Source organism: Apteryx rowi, unplaced genomic scaffold (assembly GCF_003343035.1).
Source record: "Apteryx rowi isolate R43461 unplaced genomic scaffold, aptRow1 scaffold_1, whole genome shotgun sequence".
NCBI classification, from domain to species: Eukaryota; Metazoa; Chordata; class Aves; order Apterygiformes; family Apterygidae; genus Apteryx; species Apteryx rowi.
The window spans coordinates 10,422,104-10,440,132 of record NW_020447196.1 but is presented as its reverse complement, the minus strand read 5'-3'; the positions used below and the strand labels follow the sequence as shown (position 1 = coordinate 10,440,132).

The 18,029-nt window shown below is 36.7% G+C and overlaps 1 protein-coding gene across 3 annotated transcripts; it reads left to right on the top strand.

Annotated features, from left to right (window-relative positions):
- The first annotated feature begins 91 nt into the window (after positions 1 to 91).
- On the top strand, positions 92 to 16,588 carry CMC2 (C-X9-C motif containing 2). 3 transcript variants are annotated; one of them, XM_026059275.1, is made up of 5 exons: positions 92 to 180; positions 6,854 to 7,003; positions 7,534 to 7,670; positions 11,642 to 11,713; positions 14,241 to 16,588. In XM_026059275.1, the coding sequence occupies exons 3-5, from the start codon at positions 7,590 to 7,592 to the stop codon at positions 14,325 to 14,327; spliced, it is 240 nt and encodes a 79-aa protein (XP_025915060.1). In that variant the 5' UTR covers positions 92 to 180; positions 6,854 to 7,003; positions 7,534 to 7,589; the 3' UTR covers positions 14,328 to 16,588. The 3 variants fall into 3 exon arrangements, with proteins under 3 accessions (XP_025915060.1, XP_025915068.1, XP_025915054.1); XM_026059283.1 differs by lacking the exon at positions 6,854 to 7,003 and adding an exon at positions 3,380 to 3,498; XM_026059269.1 differs by lacking the exon at positions 6,854 to 7,003.
- Positions 16,589 to 18,029: the final 1,441 nt, after the last annotated feature.

Below are 18,029 nucleotides of genomic sequence, written 5' to 3'. Positions count from 1 at the left end.
GAAGCGCCCAATCCGGCGCCGCATGGGGCTCCAGCCGCCCAATCAGGGGAAGCCCCGCCCCTCTCCTCCCGCCCCCCGCCCCGTGGCGGGCGGGCGCGCTGAGGCGGCTTCCGGTGGCGGCTGCCGGCGCCCGGGGCACCGCGTCGCCCTCGGTCCCGGCCTCGTCCTCTGGGGACCGCAGTAAGTGCGAGGAGGGCTGCGAGGGGACCGCGGCGCCCCCGCAGGGAAGTCGGGGGGCGCAGGGATGCCGCCCCTGCCGCCGGCCTCGAGGGAGCCGGTGCCCGGGGCCCCGCTGCCGCCCTTGCGGCCTCGTTCAGGCTCGCAGGAGGGCGGCGGGGCGCTGCCTGGGGCGGCCCCCTCGCGCGCTTGCTTTTCCTGTGGAGCCTGTCAGTGTCATCCGAGTATGGAGTTACAAGTCCGTATGAAGTTACTTGAGGTTCGAGCTGGTGCCAAGCTGGCTTTGCTCAGTAGGACCTTCATTGCGTGCTCTAATAATGATTAAACCAGGCTCCTGGGAGGGCTGAGAAACTGCAGACTGGAAACAACCAGCGGGAGTTAGTTCAGGGGGCTCTTTTCCTGCCGTAAGCCGCTGATAATGCCGCAGGTGCAGCAGCTCCCTGGGCTGCGCTGACAGCGTTTGCTTTCCTCTGAGTCCTTCGCCCCTGCCTGGGGGGCTTCCAGCTGCTGAAGGGGTGAGGCCTTGCCTCTTCCGACCGGGAGCAGGATCCTCTCGATCCTGCCTTCTCTAAAGGGGGAAAGCACTTCTACAATAGAACAGAAAATACTCATAGCAGTGGTTATATTTTTGTGTTCTTGTTTGCTATGTTGTGAAGTGAATGAAAGAGCAGTAGCAATGAAAGAGCCATAGCCATGAAAGGAAGCCCTGTCTAGTGGCTGCAGTACAACAGCAGCTTGCGAGAAAGGAATTTGGCAGAAGACCCTCAACTTCAGCATGCTTTCCTTTTACAGGGGCTGGGTCTTGTCATTCCTGACTGAAGTTCTTGGCTTCCTATTGAGTTATAATATTAGAATGTTTTTTTGTCAGTACAATCTGCAACAATTGGGTTTATCTAAAAGCTTCTTGAAAACTATGACTAAAAGCTGCTCTTGCAAGAAAACATGTATTTGCACAAGTAGAGCTGTAGTGCCAAGATTGTGTTATAATCAGTCTGTTAACTAAGTTCATCTGTAACTCTCTGCTGTCCTCCCTTTTTTGGAAGGACTGCTGAATTTGGGTAGGAGAACATACAGATTTATGCCATGCATACTTTCTAGAAAGTGTGGAATTTGCTCTACAGGACAGCTGAGCTGATGATAATCAGTAGGCTTGGTTATACTATGGGGGAAAGCTGTCATGGGTAGCTTTTGAGCATCTTTCTCGGTAGAATAAAAAGTTACTCGTCATAGTAGGAAGACAGGTCTCTTCTGGAGTAGAAAGATATCGCTTCAGTAATCTTTTGTGATAAACACTGTATTTTGCAGTGTGGCTTGCTGCATATTATAATAAATATTCCATTAGCTGTCCTTTAACTATGCTGACACTCTTGTTTTAGAAATACAGCCTTAATGTAAACAATGACCTTAAATAGTTGCCAATAAAAGAGGTGAAAATGCTCCATTGTGCTTTATTTGATAACTTGTTTTAGTAGGAAATAAAACTGGAAATTACTTGATGTTCAAGTTGGTGTTCAACTTGCGTTATTCAATAGGACAAATACCTTCTTTACGTGCTCTAATAATTATTAAATCAGGTATGTTCTAGCTTTATCAGATATTTACTACTAAGTAAGTGATTAGCATTTGTTTTGCTGTGTTGGCAGAAAGTGGTCATGTAAAAAGACCRTTAAAATCCAGTATGAATCTTATTTTATTAATGAATTTTGATTCCTTGGGTTCAGGGAAAGTAGATGCAATCCATGTAATATAAAGAAGTTCTTAAAGTAGACATAGTCTTCCCCACCACCCTGTGGTTTGTGTTGCCTTGCTGTTTCCAAGCCTTTGTAGATACGTATCTAAATTATTCYCCATGCCACCCCCCAAGTAATATTGGAAAGCTAGTGCAGTTTTGAAGGCTAAAATTCAAGAGCTCATGACTAATTTTCATAAGATGTAGCCAAGTTTTGTTTATGAAAGTGAAGGTGTCTGGCTAAATTTCTTAGAAATGTTGGAAAGTTAGGGGTCATCCTCAATCTATGTATCGCAACCCTAAGAATAGCAGCATAGAACGATATTTGAATATCCAGATCTGGAAGACATTAAGCATGCTATTGAAAGCTAAAAACAGGGTCCTTAGTTCAGTGTTTCTTAGGCTGTTGAATCAGTGTTAATCCACCAACTTCTCATTTCACTGAATAGCTGATCTGAGTATTCCAATATCATCAAAAAGATATTTATAAATTCTATGTGTATGAAAGATAATGTTAGGAATGCCAAATTTCTGATGAGTTGACATGATACAGGTAACACAAACTGATAGGTCCGGAGCTGAACCTTTCATGATAAAACTGTGTAATCTTATAGAAATACACCTATGATTTGAATAAGCAAAGAACTGCTTGGTTTATAAGTATTTTCCTCCAAAGTCAAAAGTCAAACATAACAATACTATGTAACTGAGAACTTAGAATCAAAATGTCTGTTGTTACTCAACTTGGACAGTGAAATGAAGTGCAAAAATAAATTTTAGCCATGGTGAGTGATGCATTGGTTTTACAGCAATTTTTGAGGTCTGTTCCTTTTCCCCTGCCCTATGTCTTTGTTTGCGGGGTTACTGCGCCACCTTGTGGACAGTATTTGAGTGTATGTAGCGAATGTTGCAACATTTTGTAATGGAGAAAGTTTTGTGTTTAGGAGCTTAATGCTTAGCAGTGTGGGTGCTTAGCTGCAACTTTCCATTCTCAGTGCTGGTAAATGAGGATTTGCGTTTTATTTTAAGTAGTTATTTTTCTGAGTCATATGTGAATTCATGCTTCTTCCCCCCCCCATTGTCTTTAGAAACTTGAAAAATGTAAATGACCTTTGTTTATGTGTGCAACTTTTAAAATGGACAAATCTGCAAAATTTCGTTTAAAAGGTAGTCTTCTAACATGTTTTCATGAAATGTGGAAAAAGTGTGGAAAACAGTTTTCTGGATTTAAACATTTTCTTTCATTGCCTTCCACCAAACGTGGAAATATTAAGCATTAAGTTAAACAGTGAGAATAAAAAAGCAAGCTAATCTAATTTTTCTTCTGCATCGGGGAGCTTGTTGGTTCTGATTTATGGGAGATTCTGGAAAGAGAAGAAAGGAACTTTCCTGGATTCCTGATATGCTGATTTTGTGCTTCATTCAGGAAAGAAGTGGGGATGCCTTAAAACCTGGCTTTCTCCACACCTCTAGGTCCTTTTGCTCTTTTTTTCTCATAAGAAGTCCAGGAGAAGAAACCATTGAGAGGGACTGATTCATCTTGGATTGTGGTGTCCTGCTCCTCAGGCAACAGGACTGTGGAAGTCTATGAAGTGCGTGTTCTTGGCCTGCTCTTTGGGGACAGCCTTTTGATTTCTGTCTGCTTATTAGATATCTGCAATTTTATTGCAAACGTCTTTAGTACTTGTAGGTTCCTTTTGCACATTAGTGTTAAATATTTAATTTATTGAACATATATATAGATAGGCTTTTAGATTAAGGATGGGTATCCATTCTTGATAACTTGTATGTTGATTTCTGTTGGGAAATCTTTAGCAGCTCAATATATTTAACATTCAGAAATGCTTGTACAAGCCTAGAGATTATTTTCTAAGTAATTATTTTTCTAAACAAAAATATTAGCATTGGAAATTAAGTATAATTTTCTGAGATTTTCTAAGTTTAGGCTTTTGCTTTCTTTAAAAAGTGTTTTATGTTGGAAACCTTAAAACTAAAACATCCCTTATTTTCCTTGCTTTATCTAAACTACACAGAAAATGATATTTGAGTCAGGTTATTTTTGATTCTTCTTTCCATGAACGATAGCATAAATTTAGAAACTGATTGAGAAAGTTGAGAGAGAAATAATCTTTATCTATGTCTTCTAACTTCAGAGGCTTGTTCACAGAAATCTGCAGTAATTTTTTAATTCTTTTGGCATTTTGACCAAAAGTGTTATGTTATGCAATTCTTAATAAGGAAGAAAAAATGTGCAGAATTCTGAACCTTGTGTAAAACATGTTAAAGGGCAGATGATGTGTGTGCCACATAGTGAAATATATTAGTGCCTTTACATGAAGAGTTCATCTAAATAATTCTCTCCCCATAATCATTTTTGATCTTAATAATGTTTGCCTAGCATTTTACAATCATTTTTTCTCCTAAAGCAATTGCTGTTTTCATAATATTATTTTTATACTTTACTGTTAATATTTCTTCTAGAGCAATTCCTTGTTTACCCTGACATTTTTTATCCAGCATTTCTGTTAATAGTTTTCTCAGAGCAATTTATATTGCCTTTTCCCAACCATTTGCTGCTATTTTTTATTTTTTTAGTATTTCTTCATACTTAGCATCCTTACTATCTATATAATATTCTGTTCATGTGGACTTAAATTCTAGTAAGATGGTAATTTGCTATCTTTATTTTAGATTAGAGCATTACTAAGAGGAAACTGAGGAAGCCATTAACTCATCCTCTCATTTCATACATATTTTTGCTACTCTTGAAACTCCTCTCGTCTGTCAGAGTATTTTTGAACACAGCCTCTTTTCTTGTCATCCTGTCTTCTGCCATTCCCCTCCAGCATAAATATTTTAGCCTTCTCTGATCATTTATAGATCAGTCTAATCTGACACTCCTAAACATTGATATTTAGCACTGATAACACCTTTCAGTTATGAACCTCAAAAGTACTTAAAGGCCCCTACCAAGCCTTCCATGACCAGTGTAAGATATTTGATTATTTTAAGCCGTTGTAGCCTACCTGAACTGAGTACACTTATGTACGTTTTTTGCCCATATCTGGTGATTGAACTTTAAAGATTTTAATATCCAATGTTATTTGAAAAAAATTTTTGAGAGTACTGACCTATGAAGTGGTGTGGCAGTTAGGACCTCCCATTTGTAGTATTTATCTGCAAGAGGTACCACTGGAGAATGCATTCGAGTAAGATGTCATTAGAAGGCTTTCAATTGGTGAAATATACTCTGTCACCTCTGTTTGTGGCATTGATAGCTTTTATCCGCTTTATCTGAGAATTTTGTGAACAGCAGTGATTACTATTCTTAGTTTAGAAAGAATGACCCTTTCCCTGAAATACTCCCTCTGACTTCTTGGTGCCTGGTGATGTGCACACTACTTATTTCACTGGGGCATTAGTCTTGCTCTTTTACAAGGCAACCAGCCTAGATCACAGTTTTGGGAAGAGATGTCAGAGACTGAATGATGAAGCAATTTGATAATCAGCTTGGGTTTGCATGTGTTAAAGCAATGCAGTCATTGAGCAGGTCACCCGCTCAAGGAAATGCTAACTCAGGTACTATCCAGCATATCTACTGATAAATTTAAAACATATTGACTTAGTGTGGCATGCAGTCAAAAGCTGGTGGCAATAGCACAGCATGGTTTTTAATCCCTTTACTGTTACAGTCATGCTCCTGCTGTCATATTGCTAAAGGTTCATTTGTTAATTTGTTGAATAGACTGCTTAAGCAACTTGTATGGCTTCCAGGTTCTTCTGTGCTAAGGTACAGTGTAATGTCAGACTTCCAGATAGTACAGAGGAGGTTTTTGAAAGGACATATTAGAAGTGTTTGTAGCAATATGTGGACTGTATTCCCATGGGTCTCCAGAGGCTTTTAAATCTGTTTGGAATCTTAAAATTTTGTTTGACTGTGGGAATGTAACTCTTGTTAAGTTGAACACACGATGGGAAATATTGGGTAAATTAGTACAGATGCTTCCTCAAGCAAACATATTACTTAAGTTTTCCAGGAACAGTAGTGTGGTTTATAGCTATCAGCACTGCAGTTGACTATTGGGATTTTACAAATGTAAAATCTACCTGCTGACTGATAGTATTTAGAATGCCTATTTAGAATGGAGTGTTAAAACTGTGATGGCTACTTAGCACAAGGTATAGTGGTATTTCCTTTATGTAAGGGTATAGTGGTATTTCCTTTATGTATTGCAGCTAGAAAGGTGATCTCTGAGAGGAGGGGAATGATAAAATACTGCATAAACAAACAAACAAACAAAGGCAACTCTTTAATTCAGTGGCAGTGTGGTTAATATAAGTAAAATTTTGTCAAGATTAGCCCATTTGTCCTTGTATGAACCAGATTTTTCTTCCTCCCTCCCTGGTACAGAGTGATCTTCCGCAACAAATAGGTCATCTTATTTAAGCTATTATTATATGATGCTTTCATCCTTTCCAACAAAAGATCTTGGAAAATTGCTTCTGGGCTTTTTTATTTTTTTTAATGGGAAGTAATATAAAAATTTGTTTCTAGAATGGGGTTTGCTTCTGCCCCACAGAACTCTGCAGTAATGGACTTGGGGGCCCTGGCTGGCATCAAGTAAAACTTGAGTTAGCAGTGCACCCTTGCTGCAATAAAGGCTAACAGCGTACTGGGCTGCAGTAGTAGAAGTGTAGCTAGCAGGTCAAGGGAAGTTGTTATTTCTGCCTTGGCACTCCTGAGGCCACATCTGAAACTTCTTGTTCAGCTTTGGGCCCCACAGTCCAAGAGAGCTCTAAGAAAAACAGGAGTTCAGCAGAGGGCAACTAAGATGGTCAGAGTTAGGAACAGATGGCACGTGGGGAGAGGTTAAGGGAGCTAGGCCTGTTTAGCATTGTAAAGAGAAGGCTGAAGAGAAACCTAGATGTTGTGTTTCACTACCTAAGGGTGTGGCGGTGTCATACAGAAGGTGCTTTTCAGCTGAGCTGAAATGAAGGATCCAGATGCTCCTCAGAGAAGCCTAATGAAAGGGTGAGAGGCAACGATGCGAAGTGGCAAGAAGGGAAGTTCTAACTAGGCTTAAAGAAGAGAAAAAAGTAATTACCATTAGAGTGAATAAGTACTGTTTTTTAAAGCGTCATCAATGTTTTGCATCAGAATTCTTAAAAACATGTAGATAACAATTAAAAAAGATGCTAGCTCTGAGTGCTGCAATGAAATATTGTAGCTTCCTCATGTGCTTCCTGTTCTGTATCCATCTGTGTGTAAGGTGGAAAGAAAACTACTTATTCTTAGCTTTTTCTAAGTTAGAAACAAGCAAGCTGAAGTGAGAAGATGAAAAGATAATCTGCAGTTCAAGAAAGATTCATGCTATTAGGCAGTTCCTGAAAATGAAATGTATGCTTATGTCCATGATCCAGCAAAGGATATAAACTTAACTTTAAACTTATGGGCTGCATAGATAAAGAAGAGGCATATGCTAGTTTTAATTACTTTAACTGGGTAATGTAAATTATACATATTACGTTTCATTTTGATTTAAAATATTTTTATTAAAATTACAATGTGCGATAAGTGGTGTAAACTTGAAGTTTTTAATTATGCTTTCATATTTTAACACTGGCAGGTGGAAGTTTTCTCAGATTTTTGTCCTTGAGCTACTTAAATTATCCCTAACTAAAGATGCATCCAGACTTGTCTCCTCATCTGCACACTGAAGAATGTAACCTAGTTATCAGTCTGCTCAAGAAGTGTCACAAAGAGGTAAGGAATTCTGAGCAGAGAAAAGAGTGGTTGGGTTGGGAAGTGAGTGTCAGATAAATTAGTGGGAATATTATATGATCAGAGAGGGAAATATCTCCTTCAGGCAGTACAGCCATGAAATATAACTAGTACATTCTCACTGAAGAGATATCTGACAGCTCTGTAAAACCGTGCCCGTGATTTCATTAGGAACAAAAACATGACCTAAGATCTCCTGTGCTAAAGCTTGACAAATATGGACCTATTTCTAAAGTTGAAGTAACTTCTGCACCTTTTAGTACTGTGTGCCTCTCAAAAAAACCTAGTAATAAAAGCAGAATTATTTGACTTGCATATTCTTAATAGACATCTACAAAAGGATGTAAAATACTGTATTGTCTTCAGGCATCTCAAGGTTCTTCATTACTTCGAGTAGATAGAAATTTAATCTCACTCATTTAAAAGCCTGTTATTAATTCACTCTGTAGTAAACTTCTCGATTTAGAAAGATCAGCCTTTGCAGTGAAAGCTATCTGCAGCATTGTTACACTATTAATAAATTTCCCAGTCCTTTGAGTTATTCTAAATAGATGTTCTGTACAGATATATTTCTGTATCAGTGCATAAAAAGTCAATTCAGTTTTTTGTCTCAGTGAAAACTATGAGTGCATTTATTTGAATGCTGAATATTAATGAGAAAGCAATGGTTTACTGTCACATGCAATCCAAAGTATTTTCACCTCTCTGTTCAGATATGATATTTATACTTTTTTCATAATTTATTGTCTTAGAATTTATTTATAAATGTATCTATTAGCTTTACTGTTTTGTGCAGAATTCTGAGCTTTTTTCTTCCAAAAGCTGTTACAGACAGAGAAATAAGGCTGACAATAGAGGAAATACAAGTGAAGGTGTTTTGCGGCATAGAGGGAGGGATAACAAAAATTTTGCAGATCTGTTTTTAAAAGTAGCTAAACTAACATATAGAAAACTTTTACAGTAATGTGCTTTCTTATGATTTCTGAATCACAACAAGGTATGGAGAGGAGTTTGAATGCTAAAATTCACTTGCAGTTCTGTAATGAGTGTACTGTACTGGGTTTGTTCAACAAAAGTTAATTGTTTTTGTTGACGCTTTTATTGCAATATCTTGAAATTTAAGCACACTAAAGTCTGTCACATGGTACTTCTCTTACCATTGCCTTGCAACTGTCTCATACAGAGTTCTTACGTAGAATACCCCCAAACTTTAAAATTAAAAGGTCTATTAAGTGTTATGTTTTTCTTCTGAGTTCTAAAATCTTAATCTGCCTAAAGAATGTTTTAGGTCATTTGAGAGATTGGAGAGACTTTTTTTTTTTTTTAGCTGAAGTTTTCTGAAACAAATTTAATATTGTGAGACTGTTCAGTAGTTAGAATTAAGCTAGAAGACTCTCCTTGTACATTAACTACTATGGTATCAAAAGGATTGCCAAATAAAATGACTCGCTAACAGTTAGGAGGAAAATAAAACTTGTATAGATGATATAGAATTAAAACGTTGTTGTGAATTTTTCATAATTTTGAAAATAAAGCCAATCAGGACAGAAAATATACTCCTTTCAGATTAGCCCTGCATTTTGGTATATAGATGGACTTTGAATTTCTTGGCAGCAGGGATTCAAGGGAATCTATTGTTGCTGCTACTAGTCCCTTACTTAAGTCAAACTGGTAATAAAGTCGTGCAAAGGATTTTGTTTTCTTGGTTTGGTTTGAAGTTGGTCTCTTTGGATGGTGATAAACTTTCTTTCAGTCTAGTACTCAACTATGAGAGGATATTTGAGCTAACAGTCTCAGAAAAAACACGGTAAAGATTGCTTCTTTCTGACTGGGTGTGAAAGAAGCTTTACTTTTTCACTTAGAAATGAAGGGAAATGTATTGAAGTACTGTTTTGAAATTGAAGTCGCTATCAGTGGCTACCTACTGTTTTGTCAAAATGCCAGCCTCTACATATAACTTAAATTATTATTCCTGAGGGATTAAAAGCATTATCTTGAATCAGATGTCCTGTGTGTGCCTTTTCACAAAAGTCAGTTTAATTCACTTTATTCCTAATCTAGAACTTGCCCATTATATGAAGTCTTGCATCTATGGGAAGAGGTTATTGGGATTCCAATATTGGGATATTTGCTATTTGATGTCATTATTTTGATTATTATTTTTTTCAATAACAGCTCCACTCTTGTGGTGTTTAAGACTGCATGTATTTCAGTTGTCATGTAAGTGCCTTTAAAAAAAAGGCTTGTTTTTACATGTGACAGCTGAATGAAATACATAAAGGATTACAGTCTTATCACAGTAATAGGAGTGAGATGTATTTTTGAAAAACTGATTTCTTTTTCTTTCTCCTCATAATCTGATCTGAAAAGAGTTGACAACTTAGGAGTCTGGCTAAATAAACACAGATTCAATTCATTGTATACACTAGAAAGAGTGGAGTTAGCTTGAAATGTGAGTGCTCACCTTGAAATTTATCATGCTAATATGGGAATAGAATAAAAATTATATCTGTATTAGCTAAAATTAAAATGCTTTAAAAGCAAGATCAGCTTGCAGTAAAGTGACCATTTATTACATGCAACTGTATCAGAGTGTCATCTGATGCCCTCTGTAAAGCAGAGGTATAAACAAGCTAATTATAGCACTGCTGTAGTTAAGTGTCTCTCATCTTTATTAACCTACTGCTATTTCTAGTCATAAATGTTCTATTGGCTGAAATCTATCTTGTCCACTATTCGAATTTTTAATAGTGTCCACTGTATTATTTGTATAAATCCATTTATCTGCTCATCAGCTACAGAACTACATGTAGGTTTCCCCCAGAAATAAGAAAGCAACTTCGTTCTCATCTGTTTTGTACTCCATGTTCTCTTCTTTCATTAATTCCTTCTTGAAGAATTGGTCAAATTGACTCTGTTCACTGTATAGCTGTAAATATCTATTTAAAAGCTCCAGTCTGTCAGGTCTTCTGAATTGTTTGGATACTCTGCTACCAGATTGTGCTGCCAGATTGTATGGCATGTTAGCAGGTATCACTCTGAAAAATTGGTCCTGTTAGGAGGAGAACCACTTCTGACAGTCCTTTGGTGGCTGATAATATGAAATCACTTCAGGAAATCCTGGCTAAGAGGACACTTTTTTATGGTGAATATGATTAGGTTATTTGGGTGAGGCCTATATAGACTTAGAACGATGCCTGAAGTTTTTCAGAAACTTGGTAACATTCAAGTACACATAAAGCCCCCAGTTGAGCTGTGCCATAATCATGGTAAACATATCTTATTTATTAACCTCAGGATTTGAGAAACTAGAAAAGTCTTTGGTTATACTCAAAGAAACTTAACCCTCCTATTTTTGGACAGTTTCTAACATTTCAGTGACCTAGGTCTAGTGGCTGCATCTTTTGGACTGGCAGCACGTTCTTCACGGTGTTGGCATGATGAAACTGTAGCACGGAGTCCTTTGCCTCTCTTCATTTCATGAAGAAGTACTGAAAACTATGCCATCTCTAAGGCAGAAAGGGCATTGCCTGCTGTGGGATCCTGCTACATCTTTCTAAATCAGGAACTGGAGTTCAGAACACAATTTTTTGCACATTATTCAGGTTAGTGTCAGTGGAAGTTGTAAGACTGATTCCTAGATGAATAAAATCTATGTTCTACATTTAGATTTCATTGCTTCAGTCTGTGCATCTTATTTCAGTCTGATTATACAACATGGTGAGTACCTTCAACTTTCAACAAGGCAAGGGTAGCTCAAATGAGGTTTGGGAGTAGTTTTGACTTGGAGCTATTCAGTAAGAAAGTTACGAAGTGTTATTCTTTTCACAGAAAGAAAAGGAAAAGAAGACCAGGATATATTGCAAAATGCAAATATCTTCTAAGAAATTTAGAGCTTCAGAGGAAGTAACTTTTGAATTGTTAAATTTGTTTTTCTCTCCCTAACTTATTAGCACAACATTTTGAAATTTTTTGGCCATTGCAATGACATTGACCGTGAGATGCGGAAGTGCTTAAAGAAAGAGGTAAGATGCGCATTTTAATGAGTTAATGCTTAATTTAAAAAGTCCTTAGGATGACTGTAGAGTTGTTGTTTTTTACGAAGTACAGTGCAAATCAATAAATAGGCCTTAAAATGTAAGCACATTCTGGAGTGGGCATGTGAGACCCAATTTACATTTCTTGTGATAAATTTATCAGTTGTCAAGTAAAATTATATGAACAAGGCCTGAAATTGTGTTGAGACCAATATGAGCAAGGAACATGCATCTCTCCCTTTGCTTCCACTGTTGGCAAGATCTGGCACTGAAAGTTGCAAGTGAGATTACAAAGGATGCTTTCTATGAAGATATAAGATATGAAGATATAAGTGTCTGTGCTGATGTGATTTCAAAGGATTTAGCAAATTTAGTTTCTTGCTGTTTTTATAATTTCAAGATTCTCTTGTCAAATTAAAAGTCTTGAAATAATTGCTGAATACAATTTAGAATATTTATTTCCTGCACAAAACTCTTAAATAATGATTGGTTTTTATATCGCATGAAACCAGGTGGAAGTTTTTGGTATGTTCCTTACAAATAGTGCAGTTCAGATTTGTATCTAGTTTGAACTAACGGTGTGAGCCATTTCTGGAGATACAGAAAATAGGCAAATACACATTTTAACAAAATAAAAATACTGCAAATAGAAACTGATGTTCCACAGGTTACTTCTGTTTTTTCTTTTTCTTTAAAAAGCAAATTATCTTGGTATTCTTTAATAGCAGTATCTGCACCATAGAGAAGATAAAGCAGTAATGGTCAATTTTGCACAAGTAATACTTATTAGCAAACTCAGTAACACTGTTTTCCGTGAAATTATTTGATGAGCTGCTGAATTAGGCCCTAAACAAATCCTCTGAAAATAATGTTGCTGCTTAGGACCTACTTATTGCAGTACTACATCTGCAGATACAAAGAAAAGGGAAAGCTCTAGGATTTTAAATAGATTAGTTAGCTAATGGACAAATTTTAAAAGGGTATCAACTTATCTTTACWTTTTTCATGAATGCATGATGGAACACACAAAATAAATGAACTTTTCACACACCTTTTAACTTACTAATTTTGACATAAATTTTACAATCTTGTCTGGAAGGGAAGACTTCAAATGCATGATAACCAGAATAATTTAGTCCCCCTCTCTTCCCTTCCTTGTCCCTGTCAATCTATGGGAATTAATTTCATTTGCTTTGTGTCAAATACTATTTTTTTCCTAGTGCATAAAAACTGTAACACAGATTTGGAAAATGATGAAGTTTCGTTCCATGTAATGCTATTTTTCTTTCTTCCACTGAAGCCTTTATATTAATAAGACTTCACGAAGACTGTCTGCCTTCTTATAATATGACTATGTAGATATGTTATTGTTATGAGGTCCCTGCAAGGCTGTTCACAAGTATGCAATAGGTACAGGTGTAACTTTTTAAAGATCTGGTGTTCTMATTTTACATAAATATGGATAAATTAGTGAAAAAATAAGTATTGTCAGTGTAGCATGGATAAAAGTTAAGCATTCTGTAAATGTGGAGTAATGTTTCAGGCCATTATTTCAGTTATATGCCAATCAGTACAATGAGTGAAAAACTGCAAATGTTTACCAAAATCAGTCTATTTAGTACTTTTTACATTATATAGAGATTTGAATATTTGAAGGTTATTTTGTTTTTTCTTCTTAATACCTATTTTAAAAAATGAACAAATATATGCTCTAATTTAAGGCCAAGAATAACTTGCTTCTCATGAAATATATAGCTAATCATGCATTGATTTGAATTTTTTCTTAAGCCTTGAAGAAGATTTCCCTTTTGGCTCCAATGAAAGACAGTTAAGATTTTTAGTACTGCAGGAGCATGCTTGAAAGTATGTGCCTATGCATGTATCTAAAATGTGAAGGTTTCCATGATTTCCTGTCATACTGAAGTCCTAGCTCTGTTACGTGTTTTTTCTACCATAAAAAAATACCCTCATTCAATCCAAATTTGCTTTTGTTCTTTTCATCTTGGTATACTACTGTTATCAGTATATATAATTAATRACCAGGATCAAAAATAGACCGAGTGTAGGATGACAAATTCATGTTTCAGAAAGCAGAGACATTTATATCAGTGCTTCTTTAAAAGGAAAAAAGCCTAACCAGTGGTCTAGAATAGCACTTATGTAACTTTTTTTCTGGTTCTAGTACGTGTGTGTGTGAATAAAGTATAGCTGTCATACATAAGATAGCTGTGTAATTAAGTTTCTYCATAAGATTAACTGAATATTTTTTTTTTTTTAGAATTTTTTAATACTCTTTAGTTTAATAACATCAAACTTAGAAACAGGTATTTTAATCAAATGTTAATTCAAAGTAAAAATGAATCAATATATTGATATTAATAAGAACTGCATTTCTAATGCATCAGTCAGTGATATTGTTTCTGTTCCTGAGTAATAAACCCTCTCTACACTTTTAAATTTGACTTATCTGTTTAATGACATAGCTGATCTATTAATTTCCTTATCTGTCTTCCAGTATGAAGAAAACAGGGCCAGGAACAAGGCAAATACTGCAGAGATGCGACGGAGGCTAATTAATGCTCAGAAAAGCTCTGAGAAGTGAGCTGTACTGTAGCTGGGCACTGCATAGGGACACTTGGTTGAAGGCTGACAATGTTACTTTCAGATCACCATTGTTGGACCTGTGGTTTGTGAAGTTATGGCAAAATAAACGCACCTAAAACATACTCATTCCCAGAAAGGTGAACTAAATGTGGGGGGCAAAAAAAAAAAATTACTCACAACTTAATTTTTGACTTCTAAAAGAAAATTATTGTGGCAACTCTTTTTTCTGGCATAGTTTTGTTATGACTGTTAAGTAATGCTGAATCAATGTGTGTGGAGTATCATGTATTCAAGACTGTTATATTCCCTACTTTGTGTTGAGCTGCATTTGTTTCTTCATGTTTAGCAGTTTCTCTTTCATGTCTTGTGTTTTTTTTCCTTGCAAAACATTGAATGACTCTTCCTTCCCTCTTTGTAGTGTTGTGATAACACCGCCTAAATGAATTATCAAAAATTTTTTAAACAGAAGTGGCCTGAAATTGGAAAGTGCCTACACAGCAATAAATGGAGTTCTAGTACTTTTATTTGAGCCCAAAGGATGAAATGGCAGTCTTGCATTGGAAAGATTAAAAATCTTCTGTGCCAACCATAAGTACAGCCTAGACTGTTGTAAAATGATTTGTTCATTATACCCAAAGCACGTCACTTTAGAAATTCAGAATGGAACTTTTTCAGGGATTTACAAAGCATTGCCTTGATTTACGTCAAGTAGAATCAAAGTGTGCTGAATGATATTGAAGAAGAGTGCTGCCAAAAATATAAGTTCAATTGTTCTTCCACATAATCTAGTACAAAGATGAAGTCAATTTACAACCATTGCTGTTGAAAAACAACTTATGTTAAAGTGAAAGGAAGGATAACTTACCCTTTAGTTAGATGAGTCAACCAGTATTGTGCTAACCAAGCTGCCTTGCTAGCCTGCAGATGTTCACTCGCTATCAAACTGCAGAAAGTCCYGAACAGTCTATGAATGCAGCAGAACCGACAATGGAACACTGCTGGTTTATGCCGTAATGGAGCTGCTTCTCTGAGTGTCTAATGGATTCACCTTATGCATTGAAATGACTTCTCTATTTTGCCTAGCAACAAAAGACTATTTAAAATAAAATCTGTTTTATTGAGCCAGTTGTACTAAATGTCATCTTCAAACTTTTTGAGGAAAGGATGCCCTATTCGACAGCAAATTCTACAGTTGTAAGAAGCTGGTACTCAGTCTTCAAATTAATTCATGCACCTATTTTTGGAACAAAGTGATATTTTGTGATCTATTTTGAAGAGATTGTCTGGATAGAAGAATAATTTTACTTATTTTTCAATACTTGAGTTGACCTAGTTAAGTTTGTGAAGCTTGACCGCAAAGGTTTTTCATGTAAAAAGTGAAAGTGTGAGTTCCAAGAAAAACTGAAACAACCACTGCTTGTTTTGACATGTTCTCTGATTTCTCAGAATAAGTAAATGATACATCATTTGAATTAAATACTTGAGTGGTTGGAAATTATGCAGTCTTTTTATTGGTACTCTTTGGAATAAGTTCAAAGAGTACTTTTTAGTAAAAAATCCCAAATGGGGAACTCTGCATCCTTGAGCCTTCTTCCATTTGTGGTGATAAGTAAAATCTACTTGTGAAGTAAAATCTACTTAAGGCAAACTCTTAAATAGGATTTGGTGTCATTTGTAATCTTAAATTAAAAAAAAAAAGAGAATTGTCCTAGAGATTAGCTTGAGAAGCTGATACCTTAGTGCAGAAGCACTAGAGCTGTTCTTTTTCATCAGCTTCCATGAGTCTGGATCTTTCACTGAAATGGTAACAAGGAAAGAACCCGAGAACTATTCAACATAGCTTATTAGTCAGAATCATATTTCCAAAGATCAATTTATTTAACAAGTGAAAGCCCAAGTGTCATGCACAATTTATATTGATACTTTGAACTACATTTAACCATACATCTATTTTACAAAACTTGTTTACCTAGGGAAAGTATGATCACATTGATCCCTCTTTCTCTTTGCTAATTGCTCACTAGTAGTGTGATAGCAGATAGCCCACTGATTTCTCCGTTTTGTTCCCCCTTTTTTGAGAAAGGTTATKTTGCTAATTTGATCTTAAAGCTGAGAAAGGCTGGTGTAATAAGTTTATCTGACAGAAAAAAAGGTTAAGGGTGAAACATTAAATGAGTTTGTTGTTACTTGCCTCTTAAAGTGAGCTGAGTGGTGACTATGGGACATGGTGGGTGAAATAAACCATAGACTTTGGAACCAGTTTATCTTAATGTCATTTGTGTACAGAAGCATTTTCTCCTCCTTGTTCTTTCTGAAAGAGTAAGTTTGAGAGAGAAGAAAACAAATYTGATGGAACTTTCTGTTGCATCATGCATGAGAAGCTTTTAGGCTCTTCATGTGGAAAAGTGAAGGGAGGAAATATCACTAGAAAGGGAAAATAGCAGCTGTAATACAGACCTGGCCATAGCTATGAGGTTTTCCACATTCATGTACAACACAAGTCTATAGGATCCAAGGGCAGGAGAACAGAGGGCGGGAATGATAATTCTACCCAGCAAAATCCCTTGAACATTACTAGAAACAGCTGGTGACACTGCTATCAGCAGTGTAACTCTTTACTTCCCTATTTCTGACACTTACTTCCCACTCCTTCAGAAATGGAGCTAGTGTGAAGTCATTAAAAAAAGAGGATATTAGTAATGCGATAAGGGAGTTTTAGAGTGGGCTAATTTGTTGTAGTATCTGTTTTCCTCAAACTACGTGAACTTCAGTGCTTTATTAAAACAGGATTTGAAATCCACTGACATTTTTAGTGTACTCTCTCTTCCCAGGAAATCCAGTACTGACGTCTTGTTTTTCTTTCAGTAGGAGGAAAGATACTCTGCTGAGCAGCAACAGCATAATGTACATACCGCAGGGCTAGCTTTTGCTCTGGTGCTAATCTCTGCCTGCAAAGTCACTGTATTGGTGCTCTGTTCTACTAGGAATAGTTTGAAACAGTTGTCTGTCAGGGAAATTAATGTGAGATATATTCCAGTGAGTGCTGTGTAGCTAGCTTGCAATAAATTAACTCCGGACACTCTTAATCTGCAGTGAGTGCCCTGGCGCTGCRTGGCTTGCTTCGCTTATGAGCATAGTCCCAGAGCAGCAGCTATTGCAGGTGCTTGGGGCTTGTGGGCTCCACACTGATGGAGAGATAAGAATTCAGCACATCACAGTCTAGTCTTTATCCAAGTTAACTTTCTTTGAACAGCTATAATGCTGGCTTTTGCATACTTTTTACACCATTTTACATCTGATCTCATTTACGGCTTGCATTTCTTACCTAGTTTTTGGATTTTTAGGTTTTTGCATTGAGGGGCCAAAATGTAGCACTATCTGAGTGTGAATGTATCGTGGATATACTGTTTGTCTTTTCCCTGTTTCATTCTTGTTAATAGCACACTCAAGTAATTATGGAACGGCCATTTGTTGCAGATGGGTAGCAGGGAGTGAAGACTACGTGTAGTCCCTAGATCTGGTAGCAAAACTTAGATTCACTTGAACTGACCATTGCGCACTTCAGGTAAGGACTGTAATCCTGTGGGTGTTACACCTATATGCTTTTTCCCATCTGATTCTCAAATGATATATTGGCTATTCAAACAGTTGGGGTAATTGTACACAAACACAATGATGAGTTGATAGTGATTTTTGTAGG